Source organism: Tamandua tetradactyla, chromosome 13 (genome assembly GCF_023851605.1).
Source record: "Tamandua tetradactyla isolate mTamTet1 chromosome 13, mTamTet1.pri, whole genome shotgun sequence".
Lineage (NCBI taxonomy): Eukaryota > Metazoa > Chordata > Mammalia > Pilosa > Myrmecophagidae > Tamandua > Tamandua tetradactyla.
Genome location: NC_135339.1, coordinates 29394882 through 29420801, shown reverse-complemented (window position 1 = coordinate 29420801; position 25920 = coordinate 29394882). Strand labels below are relative to the sequence as shown.

General features: G+C 36.7%; 2 protein-coding genes across 14 annotated transcripts in view; one reads left to right on the top strand and one right to left on the bottom strand.

Moving 5' to 3' along the window:
* Positions 1 to 16129, top strand: part of SIRT1 (sirtuin 1) — a 180103-nt gene extending 163974 nt beyond the window's left edge. Inside the window, exon 10 of the mRNA XM_077125132.1 lies at positions 15938 to 16129. The gene's annotated coding sequence lies outside the window, so the exon portion shown is untranslated. The remainder of the gene's footprint in view (positions 1 to 15937) is intronic.
* HERC4 (HECT and RLD domain containing E3 ubiquitin protein ligase 4) overlaps positions 1 to 25920 on the bottom strand; it is a 198922-nt gene that overhangs the window by 37492 nt on the left and 135510 nt on the right. For 10 of the 13 annotated variants that reach the window (XM_077125130.1, XM_077125123.1, XM_077125121.1 and 7 more), the window contains 4 exons: positions 22107 to 22130; positions 20020 to 20118; positions 17580 to 17747; positions 17212 to 17355 (listed from right to left, as the gene is read on the bottom strand). In XM_077125130.1, coding sequence (XP_076981245.1) covers positions 17212 to 17355; positions 17580 to 17747; positions 20020 to 20118; positions 22107 to 22130 — 435 coding nt within the window. The other 3 variants (XM_077125127.1, XR_013161547.1, XM_077125129.1) reach the window with 3 other exon arrangements.

Sequence of the window (25920 nt, the reverse complement as noted above, 5' to 3'; positions counted from 1 at the left end):
GGTTCTATGAGAAAATCAATAAGATTGATGGGCCCTTAGCAAGATTGACAAAAAGAAGAAGAGAGAGGACACAAATAAATAAGATCAGAAATGGAAGAGGAGACATAACCACTGACCTCACAGAAATAAAGGAAGTAATAACAGGATACTATGAATTACTTTATGCTAATAAATAATACAACAATGTAGAAGAATTGGCAACCTCCTAGAAAGGTATGAACAACCAACTTTGACTCAAGAAGTAATAGATGACCTCAACAAACCAATCACAAGCAAAGTAATTGAATCAGTCATTCAAAAGCTTCCCAAAAAGAAAAGTCCAGGACCAGACGGCTTCACATGTGAATTCTACCAAACATGCCAGAAAGAATTAGTACCAACCCTGCTCAAACTCTTCAAAAAAATTGAAGAGGAGGGAAAGCTACCTGATTCATTCTATGAAGCGAAGATCACCCTCATATCAAAACCAGGCAAAGATACTATAAAAAAAGAAAACTACAAACCAATCTCTCTAATGAATATAGATGCAAAAATCCTCAACAAAATTCTAGCAAATCGAATCCAGCAACACATTAAAAGAATTATACATCATGACCAAGTGGGATTCATCCCAGGTATGTAAGGATGGTTCAACATAAGAAAATCAATTAATGTAATACACCATATCAACAAATCAAAGCAGAAAAATCACATGATCATCTCAATTGATGCAGAGAAGGCATTTGACAAGATTCATCATCCTTTCCTGTTGAAAACACTTCAAAGGATAGGAATACAAGGGAACTTCCTTAAAATGATAAAGGGAATATATGAAAAACCCACAGCTAATATCATCCTTAATGGGGAAAAACTGAAAACTTTCCCCCTAAGATCAGGAACAAGAGAAGGATGTCCACTATCACCACTGTTATTCAACATCGTGTTGGAAGTTCTAGTCAGAGCAATTAGACAAGAAAAAGAATACAAGGCATCAAAATTGGAGAGGAAGAAGTAAAACTACCACTGTTCGCAGATGATATGATACTATACCTTGAAAACCCTGAAAAATCCACAGCAAAACTACTAGAGCTAATAAACGAGTACAGCAAAGTGGCAGGTTACAAGATCAACATTAAAAAATCTGTAGTGTTTCTATACACTGTAATGAACAATCTGAGGGGGAAATCAAGAAATGAATTCCATTTACAATTGCAACTAAAAGAATAAAATACTTAGGAATAAATTTAACTAAAGAGACAAAAGACCTATACAAAGAAAACTACAAGAAACTGTTAAAAGAAATCACAGAAGACCTAAATAGATGGAATGGCATACCACGTTCATGGATTGGAAGACTAAATATAGTTAAGATGTCAATTCTACCTAAATTGATTTACAGATTCAACGCAATACCAATCAAAATCCCAACAACTTACTTTTCAGAAATAGAAACCAATAAGCAAATTTATCTGGAAGGGCAGGGTGCCCCGAATTGCTAAAAGTATCTTGAGGAAAAAAAAACAAAGCGGGAGGTCTCACGCTGCCTGACTTTAAGGCATATTATGAAGCCACAGTGGTCAAAACATCATGGTATTGGCATAAAGATAGATATATTGACCAATGGAATCGAATAGAGTGCTCAGATATAGACCCTCTCATCTGTGGACATATGATCTTTGATAAGGAAGTCAAGCCAACTCACTTGGGACAGAACAGCCTCTTCAATAAATGGTGCCTAGAGAACTGGATATCCATATGCAAAAGAATGAAAGAGGACCCGTATCTCACACCCTATATAAAAGTTAACTCAAAATTGATCAAAGATCTAAACATTAGGTCTAAGACCATAAAACAGTTAGAGGAAAATGTAGGGAGATATCTTATAAATCTTATAATTGGAGGCGGTTTTTTGGACCTTACACCTAAAGCAAGAGCACTGAAGAAAGAAAGAAATAAATGGGTGCTCCTCAAAATTAAACACTTTTGTGCATCAAGGAACTTCATCAAGAAAGTAGATAGACAGCCTACACAATGGGAGACAATATTTGGAAACAACATATCAGATAAAGGTCTAGTATCCAGAATTTATAAAGAGATTGTTCAACTCAACAACAACAAAAAGACAGCCAACCCAATTACAAAATGGGAAAAAGACTTGAACAGACACCTATCAGAAGAGGAAATACAAATGGCCAAAAGGCACATGAAGAGATGCTCAATGTCCCTGGCCATTAGAGAAATGCAAATCAAAACCACAATGAGATATCATCTCACACCCACCAGAATGGCCATTATCAACAAAACAGAAAATGACAAGTGCTGGAGAGGATGTGCAGAAAGAGGCACACTTATTCACTGTTGGTGGGAATGTCAAATGGTGCAACCACTGTGGAAGGCAGTTTGACGGTTCCTCAAAAAACTGAATATAGAATTGCCATATGACCCAGCAAAACCATTGCTGGGTATCTACTCAGAGGATTTAAGGGCAAAGACACAAACGGACACTTGCACACCAATATTTATAGAAGCATTATTTACAATTGTAAAGAGATGGAAACAGCCAAAATGTCCATCAACAGACGAGTGGTTAAACAAACTGTGGTATATACATACGATGGAATACTATGCAGCTTTAAGACAGAATAAACTTATGAAGTATGTAACAACATGGATGGACCTTGAGAACATTATGCTGAGTGAGACTAGCCAAAAACTAAAGGATAAATACTGTATGGTCTCACTGATATGAACTGACATTAGTGAATAAACTTGGAATATTTCCTTGGTAACAGAGACCTTCAGGAGATAGAAATAGGGTAAGATATTGGGTAATTGGAGCTGAAGGGATACAGACTGTGCAACAGGACTGGATACAAAAACTCAGAAATGGACAGCACAGTATTACCTAACGGTAATGTAATTAGGTTAAAACATTGAATGAAGTTGCATGTGAGAATGATAGAGGGAGGAGGGCTGGGGACATAAATGAAATCAGAAAGAAAGATAGATGTTAAAGATCGAGATGGTATAATCTAGGAATGCCTAGAGTGTATAATAATAGTGAAATGTACAATGTACAAATTTTAAAAATGTTTTTGCATGAGGAAGAACAAAGGAATGTCATTATTGCAGGGTGCTGAAAATAGATAACTAATACTTTAAAATGTCACCTTATGTGTTAGACTAAAGCAAAAAATGTTTATTTGTTACAAAATTTATATATTTTTTTTTATTAATTAAAAAAATTAACTAACACAACAATAGAAATCAATCCATTCTACATACGCAATCAGTAATTCTTAATATCATCACATAGGTGTATGGTCATCATTTCTCAGTACATATGCATCGATTTAGAGAAAGAAATAGCACTACAACAGAAAAAGAAATAAAGTGATAACACAGAGAAAACACAAATAAAAATAAAAAGTACAAAAATATATAAGAGAAAACAAAACAAAACAAAACAAAAAAAAACTATAGATCAGATGCAGCTTCATTCAGCATTCCAAGATAATTACATTACAATTAGGCAGTATTGTGCTGACCATTTTTTTTTTTTTTAGACGTCATACCATTCTACATATACAATCAGTAATTCTTAACATCATCACATAGATGCATGATCATCGTTTCTTAGTACATTTGCATCAGTTTAGAAGAACTAGCATTATAACAGAAAAAGATATAGAATGTTAACATAGAGAAAAAAATAAAAGTAATAGTAATAAGAACAAAACAAACAAAACAAAACAAAACAAAAACCTATAGCTCGGATGCAGCTTCGTTCAGTATTTTAACTTGATTACTTTACAATTAGGTATTATTGTACTGTCCATTTTTGAGTTTTTGTATCTAGTCCTATTGCACCGTCTGTATTCCATCAGCTCCGATTACCCACTATCTTACCCTGTTTCTAACTCCTGCTGAACTCTGTTACCAATGACATATTCCAAGTTTATTCTCGAGTGTCGATTCACATCATTGGGACCATACAGTATTTGTCTTTTAGCTTTTGGCTAGACTCACTCAGCATAATGTTTTCTAGGTCCATCCATGTTATTACATGCTTCATAAGTTTATCCTGTCTTAACGCTGCATAATATTCCATCGTACGTATATACCACAGTTTGTTTAGCCACTCGTCTGTTGATGGACATTTTGGCTGTTTCCATCTATTTGCAATTGTAAATAACGCTGCTATAAACATTGGTGTGCAAATGTCTGTTTGAGTTTTTGCCCTTAATTCCTTTGAGTAGATTCCCAGCAATGGTATTGCTGGATCGTATGGCAATTCTATATTCAGCTTTTTGAGGAACCGCCAAACTGCTTTCCACAGTGGTTGCACCATTTGACATTCCCACCAACAGTGGATAAGTGTGCCTCTTTCTCCGCATCCTCTCCAGCACTTGTCATTTTCTGTTTTGTTGATAATGGCCATTCTGGTGGGTGTGAGATGATATCTCATTGTGGTTTTGATTTGCATTTCTCTAATGGCCAGGGACATTGAGCATCTCTTCATGTACCTTTTGGCCATTTGTATTTCCTCTTCTGGTAGGTGTCTGTTCAAGTCTCCCATTGTGTAGGCTGTCTTTCTACTTTCTTGATGAAGTTCTTTGATGCACAAAAGTGTTTAATTTTTAGGAGTTCCCATTTATTTATTTCCTTCTTCAGTGCTCTTGCTTTAGGTGTAAGGTCCATAAAACCGCCTCCAATTGTAAGATTCATAAGATATCTCCCTACATTTTCCTCTAACTGTTCTATGGTCTTAGACCTAATGTTTAGATCTTTGATCCATTTTGAGTTAACTTTTGTATAGGGTGTGAGATATGGGTCTTCTTTCATTCTTTTGCATATGGATATCCAGTTCTCTAGGCACCATTTATTGAAGAGACTGTTCTGTCCCAGGTGAGTTGGCTTGACTCCCTTATCAAAGATCAAATGACCATAGATGAGAGGGTCTATATCTGAGCACTCTATTCGATTCCATTGGTCGATATATCTATCTTTATGCCAATACCATGCTGTTTTGACCACTGTGGCTTCATAATATGCCTTAAAGTCAGGCAGCGCGAGACCTCCAGCTTCGTTTTTTTTCCTCAAGATGTTTTTAGCAATTCGGGGCACCCTGCCCTTCCAGATAAATTTGCTTATTGGTTTTTCTATTTCTGAAAAATAAGTTGTTGGGATTTTGATTGGTATTGCATTGAATCTGTAAATCAATTTAGGTAGGATTGACATCTTAACTATATTTAGTCTTCCAATCCATGAACACGGTATGCCCTTCCATCTGTTTAGGTCTTCTGTGATTTCTTTTAGCAGTTTTTTGTAGTTTTCTTTGTATAGGTCTTTTGTCTCTTTAGTTAAATTTATTCCTAGGTATTTTATTCTTTTAGTTCCAATTGTAAATGGGATTCGTTTCTTGATTTCCCCCTCTGCTTGTTCATTGCTAGTGTATAGAAATGCTACAGATTTTTGAATGTTGATCTTGTAACCTGCTACTTTGCTGTACTCATTTATTAGCTCTAGTAGTTTTGTTGTGGATTTTTCCGGGTTTTCGACGTATAGTATCATATCGTCTGCAAACAGTGATAGTTTTACTTCTTCCTTTCCAATTTTGATGCCTTGTATTTCTTTTTCTTGTCTAATTGCTCTGGCTAGAACCTCCAACACAATGTTGAATAATAGTGGTGATAGTGGACATCCTTGTCTTGTTCCTGATCTTAGGGGGAACGTTTTCAATTTTTCCCCATTAAGGATGATATTAGCTGTGGGTTTTTCATATATTCCCTCTATCATTTTAAGGAAGTTCCCTTCTATTCCTATCCTTTGAAGTGTTTTCAACAGGAAAGGATGTTGAATCTTGTCAAATGCCTTCTCTGCATCAATTGAGATGATCATGTGATTTTTCTGCTTTGATTTGTTGATATGGTGTATTACATTAATTGATTTTCTTATGTTGAACCATCCTTGCATACCTGGGATGAATCCTACTTGGTCATGATGAATAATTCTTTTAATGTGTTGTTGGATACGATTTGCTAGAATTTTATTGAGGATTTTTGCATCAATATTCATTAGAGAGATCGGCCTGTAGTTTTCTTTTCTTGTAATATCTTTGCCTGGTTTTGGTATGAGGATAATGTTGGCTTCATAGAATGAGTTAGGTAGTTTTCCCTCCACTTCGATTTTTTTGAAGAGTTTGAGGAGAGTTGGTACTAATTCTTTCTGGAATGTTTGATAGAATTCACATGTGAAGCCGTCTGGTCCTGGACTTTTCTTTTTAGGAAGCTTTTGAATGACTGCTTCGATTTCTTTACTTGTGATTGGTTTGTTGAGGTCATCTATCTCTTCTTGAGTCAAAGTTGGTTGTTCATGTCTTTCCAGGAACCCATCCATTTCCTCTAAATTGTTGTATTTATTAGCGTAAAGTTGTTCATAGTATCCTGTTATTACCTCCTTTATTTCTGTGAGGTCAGTAGTTATGTCTCCTCTTCCATTTCTGATCTTATTTATTTGCATCCTCTCTCTTCTTCTTTTTGTCAATCTTGCTAAGGGCCCATCAATCTTATTGATTTTCTCATAGAACCAACTTCTGGCCTTATTGATTTTCTCTATTGTTTTCATGTTTTCAATTTCATTTATTTGTGCTCTAATCTTCGTTATTTCTTTCCTTTTGCTTGCTTTGGGGTTAGCTGGCTGTTCTTTCTCCAGTTCTTCCAAATGGATAGTTAATTCCTGAATTTTTGCCTTTTCTTCTTTTCTGATATAGGCATTTAGAGCAATAAATTTCCCTCTTAGCACTGCCTTTGCTGCGTCCCATAAGTTTTGATATGTTGTGTTTTCATTTTCATTCGCCTCGAGGTATTTGCTAATTTCTCTAGCAATTTCTTCTTTGACCCACTCGTTGTTTAGGAGTGTGTTGTTGAGCCTCCACGTATTTGTGAATTTTCTGGCACTCTGCCTATTATTGATTTCCAACATCATTCCTTTATGGTCCGAGAAAGTGTTGTGTAAGATTTCAATCTTTTTAAATTTGTTAAGACTTGCTTTGTGACCCAGCATATGGTCTATCTTTGAGAATGATCCATGAGCACTTGAGAAAAAGGTGTATCCTGCTGTTGTGGGATGTAATGTCCTATAAATGTCTATTAAGTCTAGTTCATTTATAGTAATATTCAGATTCTCTATTTCTTTGTTGATCTTCTGTCTAGATGTTCTGTCCCTTGATGAGAGTGGTGAGTTGAAGTCTCCAACTATTATAGTATATGAGTCTATTTCCCTTTTCAGTGTTTGCAGTGTATTCCTCATGTATTTTGGGGCATTCTGGTTCGGTGCGTAAATATTTATGATTGTTATGTCTTCTTGTTTAATTGTTCCTTTTATTAGTATATAGTGTCCTTCTTTGTCTCTTTTAACTGTTTTACATTTGAAGTCTAATTTGTTGGATATTAGTATAGCCACTCCTGCTCTTTTCTGGTTGTTATTTGCATGAAATATCTTTTCCCAACCTTTCACTTTCAACCTATGTTTATCTTTGGGTCTAAGATGTGCTTCCTGTAGACAGCATATAGAAGGATCCTGTTTTTTAATCCATTCTGCCAATCTATGTCTTTTGATTGGGGAATTCAGTCCATTGACATTTAGTGTTATTACTGTTTGGATAATATTTTCCTCTAACATTTTGCCTTTTGTATTATATATATCATATCTGATTTTCCTTCTTTCTACACTCTTTTCCATATCTCTCTCTTCTGTCTTTTTGTATCTGACTCTAATGCTCCCTTTAGTATTTCTTGCAGAGCTGGTCCCTTGGTCACGAATTCTTTCAGTGACTTTTTGTCTGAGAATGTTTTAATTTCTCCCTCATTTTTGAAGGATAATTTTGCTGGATATAGGAGTCTTGGTTGGCAGTTTTTCTCTTTTAGTATCTTAAATATATCATCCCACTGTCTTCTAGCTTCCATGGTTTCTGCTGAGAAATCTACACATAGTCTTATTGGGTTTCCCTTGTATGTGATGGATTGTTTTTCTCTTGCTGCTTTCAAGATCCTCTCTTTCTCATTGACCTCTGACATTCTAACTAGTAAGTGTCTTGGAGAACGCCTATTTGGGTCTAATCTCTTTGGGGTGCGCTGCACTTCTTGGATCTGTAATTTTAGGTCTTTCATAAGAGTTGGGAAATTTTCAGTGAAAATTTCTTCCATTAGTTTTTCTCCTCCTTTTCCCTTCTCTTCTCCTTCTGGGACACCCACAACACGTATATTTGTGCGGTTCATATTGTCCTTGAGTTCCCTGATACCCTGTTCAAATTTCTCCATTCTTTTCCCTATAGTTTCTGTTTCTTTTTGGAGTTCAGATGTTCCATCCTCCAAATCACTAATTCTATCTTCTGTCTCTTTAAATCTATCATTGTAACTATCCATTATTTTTTCTATGTTTGCTACTTTATCCTTCACTTCCATAAGTTCTGCGATTTGTTTTTTCAGTTTTTCTATTTCTTCTTTATGTTCAGCCCATGTCCTCTTCATGTCCTCCCTCAATTTATCGATTTCATTTTTGAAGAGGTTTTCCATTTCTGTTCGTATATTCAGGATTAGTTGTCTCAGCTCTTGTGTCTCATTTGAGCTATTGGTTTGTTCCTTTGACTGGGCCATATTCTCAATCTTTTGAGCGTGGACAGTTATCTTCTGCTGCTGGCGTCTGGGCATTTATTCAGATTTCTCTGGGTGTTGGACCCAGCAAGGTTGTAAGATTTTTCTGTGAAATCTCTGGGATCTGTTTTTCTTATATTGCCGAGTACGTGGCGCACGTGGCACACGTTTGTCTCAAGTGTTTGGAATGGGTCTCCCCCAGTCACCGATCTCCGTGGCCTGGGGCTTTCGGATCCAAATCTCTCCGTTGGTTCAGGGGCCGCGCGTGGTGGGGGCGTCAGCTGCCGCGGCTTGAGGGGACCCTGCGGGCCGCAGCGGGCCTGGGGGATTCCCCACCGGACCAGGAAGCCTCCCGTGGGGGGGGGGCTTCCGCGGCTTGGATAGCCCTCCTATCTGAGACTCGTATCCGCGGACTCGAAGCAGAGACTCGAAGCCGCCTGCAAAAGAGGGGTGCCACCTGCCTCGGCTTGGGAAACTTGCTTCTCCAATACTCTCAGCCGGCCCGGAAAGCGGGGAGGGAGTAGCTCGGACCACCGCAGCTGCCGCTGATCGGGAGATCGCACGCTGCTCGGGGGTCTCACTGCAGCCGAGTCTCGCAGTCAGTCTAGCCAGCCCAGACTTTGGATAGCCCTCTGATCCGGGACTCATAGCCGCGGACTTAAAGCCGAGACTCGAAGCCGCCCACAAAAGAAGGGCGCCGCCTGCCTCGGCTTGGGGAACTTACTTCTCCGATACTCTCAACCGGCCCGGGAAGGAGGGAGGGATTAGCTCGGACCGCCGCAGCTGCGGCCGCTCGGGGGTCTCGCCGCAGCCACGTCTCGCAATAAGACTTGCCAGCCCAGACTTTGGATAGCCCTCTGATCCGAGACTTGTAGTCGCGGACTCGAAGCCGCCCGCAAAAGTGTGGCGCCGGCCGCCTTGGCTGGGAAACTTGTCTCTCCGAGTCTCTCAGCCAGCCCCGGAAGGAGGGAGGGATTAGCTCGGACCGCCGCAGCTGCGGCCGCTCGGGGGTCTCGCCGCAGCCAAGTCTCACAAACAGACTTGCCAGCCCAGACTTTGGATAGCCCTCTGATCTGAGACTTGTAGTCGCGGACTCGAAGCCGCCCGCAAAAGTGTGGCACCGGCCACCTTGGCTGGGAAGCTTGTCTCACCGAGTCTCTCAGCCAGCCCCGGAAGGAGGGAGGGATTAGCTCGGACCGCCGCGGCTGCGGCCGCTCGGGGGTCTCGCCGCAGCCAAGACTCGGAATCAGACTTGCCAGCCCAGACTTTGAATAGCCCTCTGATCCGAGACTTGTAGTCGCGGACTCGAAGCCCCCCGCAAAAGTGTGGCGCCGGCCGCCTTGGCTGGGAAGCTTGTCTCTCCGAGTCTCTCAGCCAGCCTCGGAAGGAGGGAGGGATTAGCTCGGACCGCCGCAGCTGCGGCTGCTCGGGAAATCGCCCGCCGCTCGGGGATCTCACTCACCGCAGCTGAGTTTCGCAGTCAGACTAGCCAGCCCAGACTTGGTTACGCTGTGTGTCCATTCCCTGCTGTAGCCCCGGGAGTTGTTTTGTACTGTTTCTGTTCACCTATTAGTTGATTTGGAGTCGGAGGAACTAAGACGCATGTACCTTACTAAGAGGCCATCTTGGATCCTCACAAACTTTATATTTTGACTAAAGCATTTCCTAATATAACTCATGTAGATAGTTTGATTGAACGTCATAAGTACTTGGAATCACAGGTAGGACATGAGATTTTGTTGGTTTGTCCAGAGTGATGCCCTGATCCCAGAGTGATTTGATCAGTGACTGGAAAAGTATTTGCAAGCCGCCTTTGGGGAATGGTTAGAATGGAGAGAAATTCAACTTCCCCAAGTTGAATTCTTGATATTCTCACAAGCAGTGTGGACAACCAAAGCTATAGGCTGAGCCCCGCAGTCTTGGGTTTTGTTTATATGAAACTTAACCCCACAAAGGATAGTTCAAGTCCACTTAAAATTTAGGCCTAAGAGTCACCCCCAACGGAGCCTCTTTTGTTGCTCAGATGTGGACTCTCTCTGCAGCCAACATGACAAGCAGTCTCACCATCCTCCCCCTCTCTGCGTGGGACATGACTTCCAGGAGTGTAGACCTTTCTGGCAACGTGGGACAGAGATCCTGGAAGGAGCTGAGACTCAGCATCAAGGGACTGAGAAAAACTCTAGAATGAGCTGAAAATTAACATCAAGGGATTGAGAGAACCTTCTCGACCAAAGGGGGAAGAGTGAAATGAGACTAAATGTCAATGGCTGAGAGATTCCAAACAGAGTCAAGAGGTTATCCTGGAGGTTATTCTTATGCATTAAGTAGGTATCACCTTGTTGTTCAAGATGTAGTGGAGAGGCTGGAGGGAACTGCCTGAAAATGTAGAGCTGTGTTCCAGTAGCCATGTTTCTTGATGATGATTGAACAATGATATAGCTTTCACAATGAGACTCTGTGAATGTGAAAACCTTGCGTCTGATGCTCCTTTTAGCTACAATATCAACAGAAGAGTAGAACATATGGAATAAAAATAAATAATAGGGGGAACAAATGTTAAAATAAATTTAGTTTGAAATGCTGGTGGTAAATGAAAGCGAGGGGTAAGGGGTATGGTATGTATAATCTTTTTTTCTCTATTACCGTTTTATTTGTTTTTCTGTTGTCTTTCTATTTCTTTTTCTAAATCGATACAAATGTACTAAGAAATGATGAATATGCAACTATGTGACGATATTAAGAATTACTGATTGTATATGTAGAATGGAATGATATCTTAATGTTTTGTTAATTTTTTAATCAATAAAAAAATCAATAGGATTTCTATACAGTAGTAATAAGCTCTCTTGAGGTGGTAATCAAGAAAAAAATTCCATTCACAAAACAACTAAAAGAATCAAATATCTAGGAATAAACAACTAAGGATGTAAAGAGTCTGTATACAGAAAACTAAAAAACATTGCTAAAAGAAATCAAAGAACACCTAAATAAATGGAAAGATATTCTGTGTTCATGGATTGAAAGGATAAATGTCATTAAAATGTCAATTCTACCCACACTGATCTACAGATTCAATGCAATATTAATAAAAATTCCCACAGCCTTGGGTTATGGGTGTCTCAGTGGTAAAATGCTTACCTTCTACACAGGAGAGTCAGGCTCGATTTCCAGACCATGCACCACCACCCCACCCCCCCAAAAATTCCCACAGCGTACTCTGCAGAAATGGAAATCTAGTTACCAAACTTATTTGGAAAATAAAGGGTCCTCAGATAACCAAAAACATCTTGAAAAAGAATAATGCAGTGTAGTGCCAAACTTCTTGACTTTAAAGTACACTATAAAGGCACAGTGGTCAGAACAGCATGACAGTGGCATAAAGATAGACATGGTGATCAATGGAATTGAATTGAGAGTTCAGAAATAGATCCCTCAGGTCAATGGTCAACTGATTTTGGACAAGGCTCCCAAATCCTCTCAACAAATGGTTCTGTGAGAACTGGATATCCATATCCAAAAGAATGAATGAAGACCCCTATCTCACACCCTACACAAAACTTACCTCAAAATGGATCAAAAGACTAAATTAAGAGCCAGTGCCATAAAACTCCTAGAGGAAAATGTAGGGAAGCAACTTCAAGATCTTGTGGCAGGCGATGGTTTCTTAAACTTTACACCCAAGCAATGAAAGAAAAAACAGATAAATAGGACCTTCTCAAAATTAAAGATTTTTGTGCTTCAAAGGACTTTGTCTAGAAAATGAAAGTATTTGGAAACTACATATCTGATAAGGGTTTAATATTCAGAATATATAAAGATATCCCACAACTCAACAATTAAAGACAAGCAACCCAATTTAAAAATGGGCTAAAGACTTGAATAGACATTTTTTCAGGGAGGAAATACAAATGGCTAAAAAAGAACATGAAAAGACTGCTCAATATCACTAGCTATCAGGGAAATGCAACACCAGAAAATATTATTTCATACTCACTGGACTGGCCACTAATAAATAAACAAGAAACGACAAGTGCTGGAAAGGATGCGGAAAAATAGGAGCATTTATTTCACTGTTGGAAGGAATGTAAAACAAAATATTGTATATACATAGGATGAGGTATTATCCAGCTGTAAGAAGGAAGGAAGTCCTGATGCATGCAACAACATGGATGAACCCTGAGGACATTGAATAAAAAAGGACAAATATTGTGTGATCTTACTAATATGAACTAAGTATAATAAGCACACTCTTAGTATTAATATTTAGAATATAGGTTACCAGGAGATACAATAATGGTAGAGAATGGTGAGCTGATGATTAATTTGTGTAGTTTTTAATTAGGTTGACTGTAAATGCCTGGGGATGGACAGAGGTGACAGGTACACATTTTTTTGAGCATAATTAACAGCACTGAACTATGTATGTGACTGTGGCTGAAAGGGGAAATTTAGGGTTGTGTATGACACTAGAAGGAAAACTAGAGCATAAAACATGGGGCTATATAACATTGTTCATTGATGGGAACGATGACCCTCCCCCCCCCAGTTAATAGTACAAATATAAGAATGTTCTTTCATGAACTAGAACAAACATACATCACTATTACAAGGTGTTAACAGGATGGTGTATATAGGAATAAATATATCTAATGCAAACTACAGACTACAGTGAATAGCAATATTTTAATATTTTTTCTTCGGTTGTAACAAAGACACCACACCAATGTTAAATGTCAATAATAAGGAGGTATAGAGGGTATGGAGTTTTACATTTTGGAGTAAGAAACTGTTCTAAAACTGACTGTGACAATGACTACACAACTTTGTGAATGTACTGTGAGGCATGGACTGTAAAATTTGGATGAACTGTATTGTGTGTAAATATATCTAAAAAAACTGCTTTAAAGAAAAACAACTAACCAAAGATATAAAGGACTTAAAAATAGAAAAGTACAAATCACTACTGAAACAAATGAAAGACCTAAATAAATGGAAAGATATTCTATGTTTATGGATTGGAAGAATTAATATTGTTAAGATGCCATAACTATCCAAACTGATTTACAGATTTAATGCAATCCCAATAAAAATTCTAACCACATTCTATGTAGAAATGGGAAAACTAATTGTTTCTTGGACATGACACCAAAAGCACAAGCAACAAAAGGAAAAATAGATAGAGCAGGACTTCACCAAAAATTAAACGCTTTTGATTATTACAGGACATTATCAAGAAAGAAAAAAGATGACCCCGAGTATAGGAGAAAATATTTGCAAATCATCTATCTGATAAGAGACTACTAACCAGAATACATGAAGAACTTACTTACTTACAATTCAATAAAAAAAATATACAAATGATTCAATTTAAAAATGGGGAAAGTACTTGAAAAGGCACTTCTCTAAAGAAGATATACAAAAGGCCAATAAGCACATAAAAAGATGCTCAACATCCCTAGCCATCAAAAACACCATGAGACACTATTTCATATCCACTAGGACGATGAAAATCCAAAAGAATGGAAATTAAATGTTGATGAGGATGTGAAGAAACTGGAATCCTCACACACTCGTGGTGGGAATGTAAAATAGTGTAATCATTGTGAAAAAAGTTTTGTAGTTCCTCAAAATGTTAAACATAGAATGCCAAGTGACCCAGCAATTTCACTTCTAGGTATGTATCTCAAAAGAATTGATAACAGATATATCAACAAAAACTAAGGGATGAAATCACAGCAGTACTATTCAAAACTCAAATGATAACCGAACTGGCAACAACCCAAATGACCATCAATGGTGAATGGATAAACATACAATGGAATATTATTTGGCCATAAAAAAGAATGGAGTTCTGATACACGCTACGATATGAATGAACCTTGAAAACATTATGCTAAGTGAAAGACGCCAAATGTTGTATGACCCCATCTATAACAAATATTCAGAACAGGCAAATACACAGAGAGCTTAGTGATTTTCAGTGACTGGTGGCAGGGGAAAATGAGAGATTGCTTAATGGGTACAGGGTTTCCTTTTGAGATGATGAAACTTTCAGGTACTAGATAGTGGTAATGGTTGTACATCATTGAGAATGCAATAAATACATCTGACGTGTACACTTTAAAATGGTCGATTTTGACATTATGTGAATTTCACCTCCAATAAAAAAAAAAACTAAATAAAATATTCAGCCTTCTGCATTCCTCCTTCGCCTGATCAGTGCTGACCTTCAGGTTATTTTACCCATTATGTGGGGGTGGCCCAGTATATTTGCTTCTGATATTTTGGCCATTGTGGCAGAAGATTACTAACAAATAAGGGAGATTGAGTAAATATCTTGAAAACGATGGTAATCAGGTTTCTCACTGATAAGGAAGATACAAAAATATGGAATGGGAGAAGGTTAGAATAATCTCTGTGGTATTCAGGTAGAACAGGAGGTATCAGTTTGACCTCATGTTTTAATATATATATAAACTCTTTGTGTTCCTTAAAGGATAGATCTCTATTGCCTTCTCAAATTCTATCTGCATACCACTAGAAACTGTCCTAAATGACCAGTCCCAGAAATGATGCCATAACTTCAGCAGACTGTTCACCTACCTTAGAGGACATAAGGACTATTCCACTATCCACTATATATTTTACATGCCTGTTTACCAACCAACATATAATGCCTCAAAACTCAGGTTTTCCCTAATCCACTTCCACACAGCCCTGAATATATGCCTGAAAATCTGTCACAATCTCACAACTCTTTTTGCTTCACCAAACTAAACTCTTTCACTGTTCGCTCCAGAACTTACATTTCCCACCTAACATAACATCTTCTTGATGGAGAAAAAAATATATAAAGAATTCCACCACTTCTAAAAATAATTTTTATTTTAAAACAGTTTAAGACTCACAGAAGTTGAGCAAATAGGAGAATTCCCTTGTACCTTTCATCCAGTTTTCTTCACTGGTAATAGTTTATATAAATCATATTACATTGTCAAAACCAGGAAACTGACATTGGTACAGAATATACTGCTATCAATGTACTTATATTTAAGAGAAAAAAGGATAAACCACAATTTTTTTTAAAGATCACCATTGTGGGGGAAGGGGGATAGTTATGATGGAGAGGATAGGGCCAGAAGGTCTACTTCTCTTAATATATCTTGTTTTATAGATTTTACTTTGGAACTATGTAAACATTTTATATAATTATAAAATTTAATTTAATTTAAACAAGCAATCCCTAAAAATAAAAAATTAAACAAGTGAACAATGTGTATCCACTTGCTGGTTTTATCTTACAGAGTATAACAACTGCCAAGTGAAATTAAAACACTGTTATTGGACTGTTCATCACTACAGAAGTACACGTAAGGAAAAATAGTAAGGAAGCAACCAAACAGTACTAAGGTTGTATCAAAAGTACTCAGGAACCAACCTGAAGAGCTCCCACTGGACAAAGATGGGACAACATGAGCATCAATAAAGATAATAAAGGCAAAGAACTGAAAAAGATAAAGAGTGTCTAAATCCATGAATACACAATGATAATTAAGACTAAAACAAAAATCTAATTTCACCACTGGAAGATGGTAATGATCTGATTACTTCTTTAGAAAAACTGGTAACCAAAGAGAGAACTCTTTTCCACATAAACTGTACTAAGGAACAAAACAGTACATAATGGGAAATTTCTCTATATAGAAGTCTTTAGGCTAGATAATAAATGAAAAATAAATATTAGAATTAGAATAGCATCATTTTGCAATCCCTAATGTATTAATGATTCCAGGCACTGAGTATCAATCACTGCTGCTATCATACAAGACAATCAGCCTACTGAGAGAATGATAAATAACACATCAAGAGTTTTTAGAGCCAATAGTAAATATTCTAATTTCTCTGAACTTGAGAGTTCTAATACCTGAACCATCCATTTCACTTATATTCTCTAGGTAAGGGGTCAGCAAACTTTTTCTATAAAGGACAATAGAGTAAACATTTTAAGTTTTTTACTGGCCATACTACTGTTGAAATTACCCAACTCTGTCTCTGCCAACTCAAAAGCCACCACAGAAAATAGTTATGGACAACAAGCAAGTAGATAAGCATGATTCTATTTACGAAAAAATGTGGCAGGAAGAATTTGGGTCATGGACTTCAGTTTGCTAATTTCTGACCTAAATGATAAAGTAGAGAAATTGATGCTCCCTAATGATAAACTAACTTAACTTTTCCCAGAAGAAATGTTAACCTGGTAATTATTATTCAATTCCAAATCTAACTCAACAGAAGGAATAGTCAATAATGTTTCTGGACTGGCCATTCCTTAATTTATTTTGCTAATTTGAAATATGTGATAAATATTCATGTATTGTGATGATTCCGAGTACAGAAAGTTTATAGTTTTTCAAATTACCTCTGTACAAAAGCAGATCTCTGAACAAAATATGTTAAGAATACAGTTATTACTCTGTTATTTACTGAGTTAACATGATACATATACAAACATATATAGGTATACATACATAGGTACATACACAGAAATAATGTAATTTAGATGGTCAGGACTTTTTACCTTATCAGAAAACCAAATAAGCCTGGAATCTTCATAATACCTAAACATGCCATATTTAGGGTCCAATAATTCCCTCATGATGAGTAAGAAAAATTCTTTGCGTACCCCTCCAGCATCAACAGCATCTTCTCCAACAAAAATAACCTAAAAGAACACAAAACAAACACTGAATAGATGGTAAAGAAACAAAAAGTATAACTTAGAGACCCCAAATTACTTATTATTTATAAATGCTCAGCAATTACTAGTTAAAAAAATTTACCATTTTATTTATTAAGTTCCAAAGATAAATTAAAATCAATCAGGAAAGCTTTAAACATAACGTATGAATAAAACTCCCAAAAATATAGAAGAAAATATCAAACTACCTTGAGTGGCTTTTTGTAATCTATATTCTTTGTTTTCCTAAGGACTTCCATTGCATCTCCTACAATGTTCTCTCTACGAACCACTAGAATTAAGCAGGGATTCACAGATTCAATAACTGGGAGAAAAAGAGAGGAGACATTCTGTCTGTGGGCCTGATCAATAGCCATCTAGAAAACAAAAGAGTAAAATTTTAATAGTAAAGCTACAAAGAAGCTATGATGACAGGATAAGGCAGATTCTACCTATTAATTATAGGTATGCTATAATTGTTGTGCTACTGAATTCACAAAGTACCTTACACAGTATTGAGTATAACACAAGAGCTTAATAAATGGTTTTATATCAACATATAACTAATAACACCATAAAGCAAGCATGGATCTATACAGATAAATTTGAGCCCTGTGATTTTGAAAAACTATAACTGGGAGATGGGGGCAGACAGTGGGGAGACAAAAGAGCATAACAAATGAGCAACTCTAAAGACATAAAGAACAGCTTGCCTAAGGAGGCATTACAGGAATCCATCCAGTAGAGTGATTACCACATATGCTCACAAACTTAGTGTTTGATTTTTACCATTTAAAACATTTACTCTTCTCCTGTGGTTTTCACTGTGCTCTTGTTCTAAAATGGAATGATTTACATTAAAAGTACCAAGTGATTAACTTACCATTTTAACAAAAACATCTTAAAAACTGGTTTAACACCCTCCCCCTGTCTACGTGGGACATGACTTCCAGGGGTGTGGACCTTCCTGGCAATGTGGGACAGAAATCCTAAAATGAGCTGAGACTCAGCATCAAGGGATTGAGAAAACCTTCTCGACCAAAAGGGGGAAGAGTGAAAAGAGACAAAGTGTCAATGGCTGAGAGATTCCAAACAGAGTCAAGAGGTTATCCTTGAGGGTGTTCTTACACATTAGGTAGATATCACCTTGTTATTCAAGACGCAATGGAGAGGCTGGAGGGAACTGCCTGAAAATGTAGAGCTGTGCTCCAGTAGCCATGGTTCTTGAAGATGATTGTATAATGATACAGCTTTCACAATGTAACTGTGTGATTGTGAAAACCTTGTGTCTGATGCTCCTTTTATCTACCTTGTCAACAGACAAGTAGAACACATGGAATAAAAATAAATAATAGGGGGAACAAATGTTAAAATAAATTTAGTTTGAAATGCTAGTGATCAATGAAAGGGAGGTGGGTAAGGGGTATGGTATGTATAAATTTTTTTTCTATTTTCATTTTTATTTCTTTTTCTGAACGATGCAAATGTTTCAAGAAATGATCATGATGATGAATATGCCACTATGTGATGATATTGTGAATTACTGATTATATATGTATAATGGAATGATCAAAATAGGAATGTTTGCATTTGTTTAGTGTTTTTTGGTATTTAAAAAAATAAAATAAAATAATTAATTTAAAAAACTGGTTTAATATTTGTTGAGATAGAATCTTATAAAATATTTATGTTAATAGAAATAGAAAAAAATGTACATTTCTAAAATTCCCCCTAGCATTTATTATTTAAATATTTAAAGAAACTCCAATTGCATGTATTTGAAAGCAAGGAAAACAATTATCAAAGTTTGGGGGATTTTAATTTTTTAAGCATTTTTAGAATATTAAGCCTAAGGTCTCTTTCTCATCCTTTCCTTAGCCCTCAGCCTGTATATTATATTTTATACCAAAGGAAGAAGCTCAAAAGCTATTTTATTTCAGGTTCAAATGATAAAACAAACCTACCTCAATCCTTCAAAATCGTATGTGAACAAATTTTGAAAATCTTCATTATAAATGAAAGAATGTTCAACGTAAGAGTTTGGATGGGAGGACAGGAGAATGGGAAGGAAAGAGAGAGGAGAGGGATGGGAAAGTGGAAGGGGGTAGTGGTGGATGAGATGCAAAACAAACCTCAGGAAAGTATCTTAGCACTAAAACATCCTTTGTAGAAATTTCATTTCCTCCTCCTAACAAGTGATCAAATACCTTCAACATTAGCATCATCTCACGTCTATTCACTTCCATCTTTTACCAATTACATAAAAAAGAAAAATATAATAAGGCAAAATTTGGAACAAACTGACATTTTGTCAAACTAGTAAAACTTAATAAAGTTTCATATTTATATAATGAAAGAAGTTTATGCCATTTTTAGATATAAAATGATTAAAGGCTAAATTATTCTTTTTCATTGAAAAATATATAAGCAGCCCTAATAAGAATATACATTTCACAAGCAACAGTAGTCTTTATAGGTACCCAAGGTACTTTTCAAAGAGACCACAAAGGTACAAAATTTTCCCAAAGATGATTAATTGTAAGCAAGTTTCAAATATTATTTTTTAAAAAAGCATTACAGAAACCATTCAAAATATACTCTTAAATAATATACACTCTCAAATAATATTAGTATAATACAAATTTTTACCTGCATCTGCAGGACTGCATCTGTTTGTAGCAGAGTAGTTTTTGCTTGGGCATCAAATACAAATGGATATGTGCAAATTGTAACGGGGATATCTGCCAACTGGAAATAAAAAAAATTAACTTATTAGTGTACGTTAAATTGTTATATAATATTTTGTGTAGGTATGTAATTTCTTGCCAAGTTGATCACATTCTTTGTTTATGCACTCTTGTATAGTTCAGGAATTATAAATAAAACATGGTGCTGATTTCTGAATATAGGATTTTTATTGATAGTTAGATGGGGCAATGGTATAAATCCATTTCCCAATTTTAGGAAGGAAATGTATACTTAAGCATCCATAAAACCATAAAGTACAAGTATCTGCTGTTTAATATATATTAACTCCAACTTTCAGTGAACAGAGTTGCAAATATATTTCAAAACTGAGGGCTCCTGTGTTATATACAGTTACCTAGTTCCTATATATTTGAACTGAACTCTAGCAACTGGCCACTGTCTGAGATCAAGTCAGCCTAACTCATTAATTTAACAGATATTTACTGAATGTTACTAAGGTGTCGAAACTACTATTAATCCAATAATCTGTTCATTCATTTAACATACAAAATAAGTACCAATAATATTATAATTCTCTATTAACCTTTAAAGTTTAGAGAACTGATCTATTATTACTGTTACCAAACATGTGTCATCTTATAGATTATTATTTATCCTAGCAGGTAATGTAATGAAAGATTGCTAAATATTTTAACAGTGTGGTAAAATACAAAGAGCTATGAACTCTCGGGCACAGATTCCTGCAGTTGGAAGAATGTCTAATTCCTACCTTTTGCCCAACAAAAGCAATATTTTTTGGTAGCCCTTATACAGAACCCTTGCTTTAAGGTTTCCATTGAAATATTAAGGTACTGTGAAATACTCCACTTGCTCTTCTCCATCCTAACTGCCCTCTTTTTCTAAGCTTCTCCCATAGGTACCAAAATAATAATAACAACAATAATCTAATATGCTCTATCTGGACAGAATACAATGAGACTAAAACCCCTTGTTTGAAACCCATAAATCAACATATAATAGGCTTTATATTAACTTTAGAGTAAACTACTACTTTTCAGTAGCTTCTATGCCAAAATTTACTTCCATCCTGTATTTGTATCATTAACTAGCTACACATCATACAGTCAATTTTACTTCTCTGAATTTTAGAGATACAGATGATTTAAAGTCCCTTTTGACTCAAAACTGTATGATTCCATAATTTCATTTGTTATTTCTACTTGAGAATGAGGAAGCAAACATTACTAGACCTACAATTTAAAGCCAACCTGAAATACTTTATTGGTTCTAGTACTGGGAAAAGCACACGCGAAAATAACAAAGCAAAACAAAACAAAACCTAAAATTTATAAGAGAAAAAAGGAGGATAACTTCTAAGTATTAAAAGGTACTTCAGGGTTATTGACAATGTAAACCAAAGTGCTAGAATTTAATATGTTAAGGTAGTATGCGAGACAAAGTAAGAAAGATAATTGTAGTGAGAGTTTAACTTTATGACCATTTTGAGTATTAATTAGTTTAAAATTGAAGATCATTTTACTTCTTTAGTATAAAATGTTTTCTGACTTATTAGGCAGTCATTTGTTAAATTTCAGAATGGTTTGCTTTTTAATATTCTGAGGCACATAAAATTTTATACTGGAAGACTTTAGCAGCAACTAATTTAAAGCAAATAATGTAAGGCACCATAGAACTGTAAGGTTAACTAAAACAGATTTTAATTATTTTCAGAAAATTCCTCTGAAATGTTATATAGGACAATTTCTATAGACTCCTTTTTTTAATGCAATTTTATTGCTATATATCACATACCATACAACCCATTCAAAGTATACAATCAACGTTTCACGTTATCATCACATAGTTGTGCACTAATCACCACGGTATAGACTTACTCTTAAATAACAATTATACATTATTGTTTGTTTTTAAAATCATATGAAAGGGGAGTTTTTGGCTCTCCTATCACTTAGGACAAAAAAGAGTTTCTATTATTCTGAATATAAGACTTTATGATACTAACTTACCTCTGTTAATCCATGGTTGATATCCTAAGACAGCAGAGCAGAATGTAACAATAACGAGGAAAGAGCAATGTTAGTGTTTAAATTTAACTGTTTATATTCAAAGTAGCATTTCATATGATTTGCTACAGCAGAATATTGAATTAATGAGGTAGACCCAAACACGTCTACAACAAAACTTACCCTCTCCACATGCACTTTATAGATCTGTATTTAAACATTTAAGACCTTAGTTTCAGGTACTTTGTGATCAGAAAATTATCAGAGGATTGGATGAAATAAAATTCAGTTTTGGCAACTAAGCCCTTCCATTTGCAAGATTTAACTAGAATAGGGAGAGCAGTATTAAAATTGACTTGGTCTTGAAAAAATACTTTTATATTCAGTTTTCTACCTGGAAAATGGGAAAATATCCCTCAGACTTAAGACTGATTAATCTTGGCAAAACGCTTGAAAGTTACATAGATTAAAAGGTTATATGGAAACAAAATGAAGGGAACAAGCCATAAATCCTTTTTATTTGTCAGAAATTTCAAATGAAGTGTAAGGTATTGTAACTGAAAAGTTAGGATTTAAGAAATGATTATGATTACTGAATCAATATACAGATTTTTTTTTACTTTCTAGTTAGAAAGAAATGCCTGAAACTGCTGAACTGTAATTCAGTTGCCTTGATCTTTAATAATGATCATACAACTTACATAGCCTTTATCATGTGCCCTTCTGATAGCAAAAACCTTGTCACTTGTAGCCCTTTTATACGTTTTATGCTTCTGAGTGAACACATCCTCTACTTAGTATTGTAAAAAGAAGGCATATAAATCTGCCTTCCGACAATATTGACTAGACATATTAAATGAGAACCAGTAAGATTACCTGAGCCCACAAGAGTGGTTTATTTGAAGCAGTGTAGGATACCCGGTGTACAAAATTAGATTCTGTACAATAATCTTGTAAGAAAGAAGCGCAGACTGGGGCTTAAGTCAAAAACCTGTGAGCACCAGCCTGCAACAACTGCTAGGATTTGGGAGAAGAAAATTCCCATTTGAGAGACAACTACTAGCTTGCTACTGGATATTAATTGGAACTGCGCTATGATCGAAGGACATAAAATATTCCTGAAGCCTGAAATATTTATAATGCTTTCAGTGATATTAGAGAAATGCTCTAATGGGGAGAGCATTTCCCAAAAGAGTTCCATAATAAAATGGAAACAGTTTATACAGAATTATGCTGCTAGGGGAATTTAAGTAGGTACTCTTGAGCAGGTAGCCTCTTTTCCCCTTGGCTCAACTGAGAAATCACCTGAATAACTGCTGGATCCCATGCTCCCTTGGACCACTTGGGCAGTGCCCTATGAACTCCTCTTTACTGACCAAAAAGAGCAGCTTTGTTCATGGGTAACAGCTCCAAGATGAAGGGACAACATCCTGTTTGGAAGACCACTGCTCTGATTGAAGAAGTTAAAAATAAATCAGGTCAGTGGGCTGAACCGCATGCTACTGGCCCCTATGTCTGGGTTTTTACTGATTTGTGGGCGGTAGCAATGGCCTGGCCATGTAGTCAGCAAAAGGGCTGTGGAAAACTGGCCTATTAAAGGGACACCATATGAGGCACAGATTTATGGAAATCCCTATGGGAATTTAAAAGGTATTAAAGTAGGATATGTTGCAAAAGAACCCCTTCCAAGATAAGAAGGTGATAGGAATCAATGAGTGGATATCCTGGTATGCTCATCTGAGGTGGTCCCCGTGGTACATGATATGAGCGAACACTGGGGCTGTAGAAATGCAGTGATAGGCTGAATCTAGGTATATTCCTCTGCGCCATCTGAGGCACAAAATGCCAGTAAGAACTGTTCTATATGCCAATCAGAGAGAGAGAGAGAGAAACTACAGATTGCTTTGCGACAGATTCCCAGGGGTAAAGGCCCCCCACAGCTGGCAAGCCAAACTGATTCCAGTAGCTCCTGGAGGATACAAGTAAGTCTTGACAAAAATAGCTCCTTACTCTGGACTGAATTTTTCTTACTTGGTGGTAGATATGCTCAGAATACTAGAAAAGGACTGAAACAGAAGAAAATGTACAAATTTGGACTGTAAGTTACATCTCTTCACACCAAGGATTACATTTTCATTTTCAGAGTAATGATCTGATAGATAACAGGAATGGGCAACTGAAGCATTTGTTGTCTTAAATGAGGGGAGATAAAGGCAAGAAGAGCAGGCACTCAAGTGTTCACAAGTGTGTGTTCACACTCAATCTGATGGGGTGTCAAAGGATAAACTCCTCTGCTTTTCTCAGGAATCTGAGAGAGGTTGCTGGTTCGATTATGAAATTCTTCCAATGGGGGAAGGATACTGATATGACTACACAATTCTTCTTCCAACCCCACAACTTCCTTTTTTTCCTAACTGATACAGTTGTAGAACTAGGGCTGTGACTGCTAGTGCCAGAAGCAGTACTATTCCCTAAGTAAGAAAATGTAACCATTCTCCTCAGAATTCCTAAAGGCTTGATTGATGGGGTGGTTTGGCCTTCAATCTACCTGGCAAAATCTGGAGTTGATGAGGGATGTAGTTGTATCACCTAGTGGTCAAGAGAACCCACTAATTCTTTTACCTATGTAAACTTACTCTATAGGAATGAAAGTGGTCTAGACTGAGGGGAGACACTTGCTAGATTAGCATTGCAGCCAGCAGTCTGAACTACCACAGCGGTCAAACCTAATACCCCTTCCAAGGGTGGAAAGTTTGGTTAAAACAAAATGAAAAAAGGAGAGAAGGAGGGATTCCTTCATTCCGAGAATAAAAGAATAAATATAAATGGGTTATACAACATGGAAAAGTGCTCAAGAGAGGCCCAGAGCAAGAGATTATTTTGTCATTTAAACTCAATTATACGAGAGGCCAAAAAAGGGTGAAGCCATAAGCAGTCAAAATCACTCCTGCCTTTGGAACCTCACAAGGTCAAATGGAAGCCTGCACACCTGAGTGGCATCACTCTGGGAAATATTCTGTTTATATAATATGATGAGCTGGAGCAAACTGTTAATGACCAAATGGACCTCTATTCGGTCCACATCTTTTGACAAACAGCAGTAGATCAAGTGGAGAAATTAGTAACTAAATTAGTACTAAAATATAAAAATGTGTGCAATGGCTTTATAGGATGGAATAGCCATTTCTTTAAATCCATCTCCAGCCCACACTGTTTTCTCCAAATCTTAGATATATTCACACTGACACAATAGCTGTTTCTGTCATATAAATGCCATATTTATGAACTAAAAATGCAGATGTCCAGATCAATGTGATTATTTTTACTATAAGAGAACCTGGATCAAAGACCAGGAGGTCAGACATGTAGAAAAGAATGAACCTAACCCTAAGAGAAATCTAAACTTTGTCTACAGCTACTGGGGGGTGATCTCTAGGACCTTGGAATATCATGGCTAACAGGAGTATCTTTGTTTGCCTGGGGGCTTAGGTCAAAGAACAGTTTAACAACATGATCACTGATGGGAGCTTTGGGCTATGCAGTATCTCAGTCTGCTTCCAGAAGGGCCGGAGACTAAAGGTCAGCCATAAAGGCATTATGCGATCAAGCCCTGATAAAAACACTGGGCACCGAGTCAGGTGCACTTCCCTGTTTGGCAATACTCCATGCGTACTGTCACACCTGATGTCAGATAAAGTTACGCATCCATGACTCCAAAGGAAACAGAAGTTCTTCATTTGGTACCTTTCACGGACTCCACCCTGTATTCCTTCCCTGTAATAAACCATAATTGTGAGTGTAACAGCTTTCAGTGTGT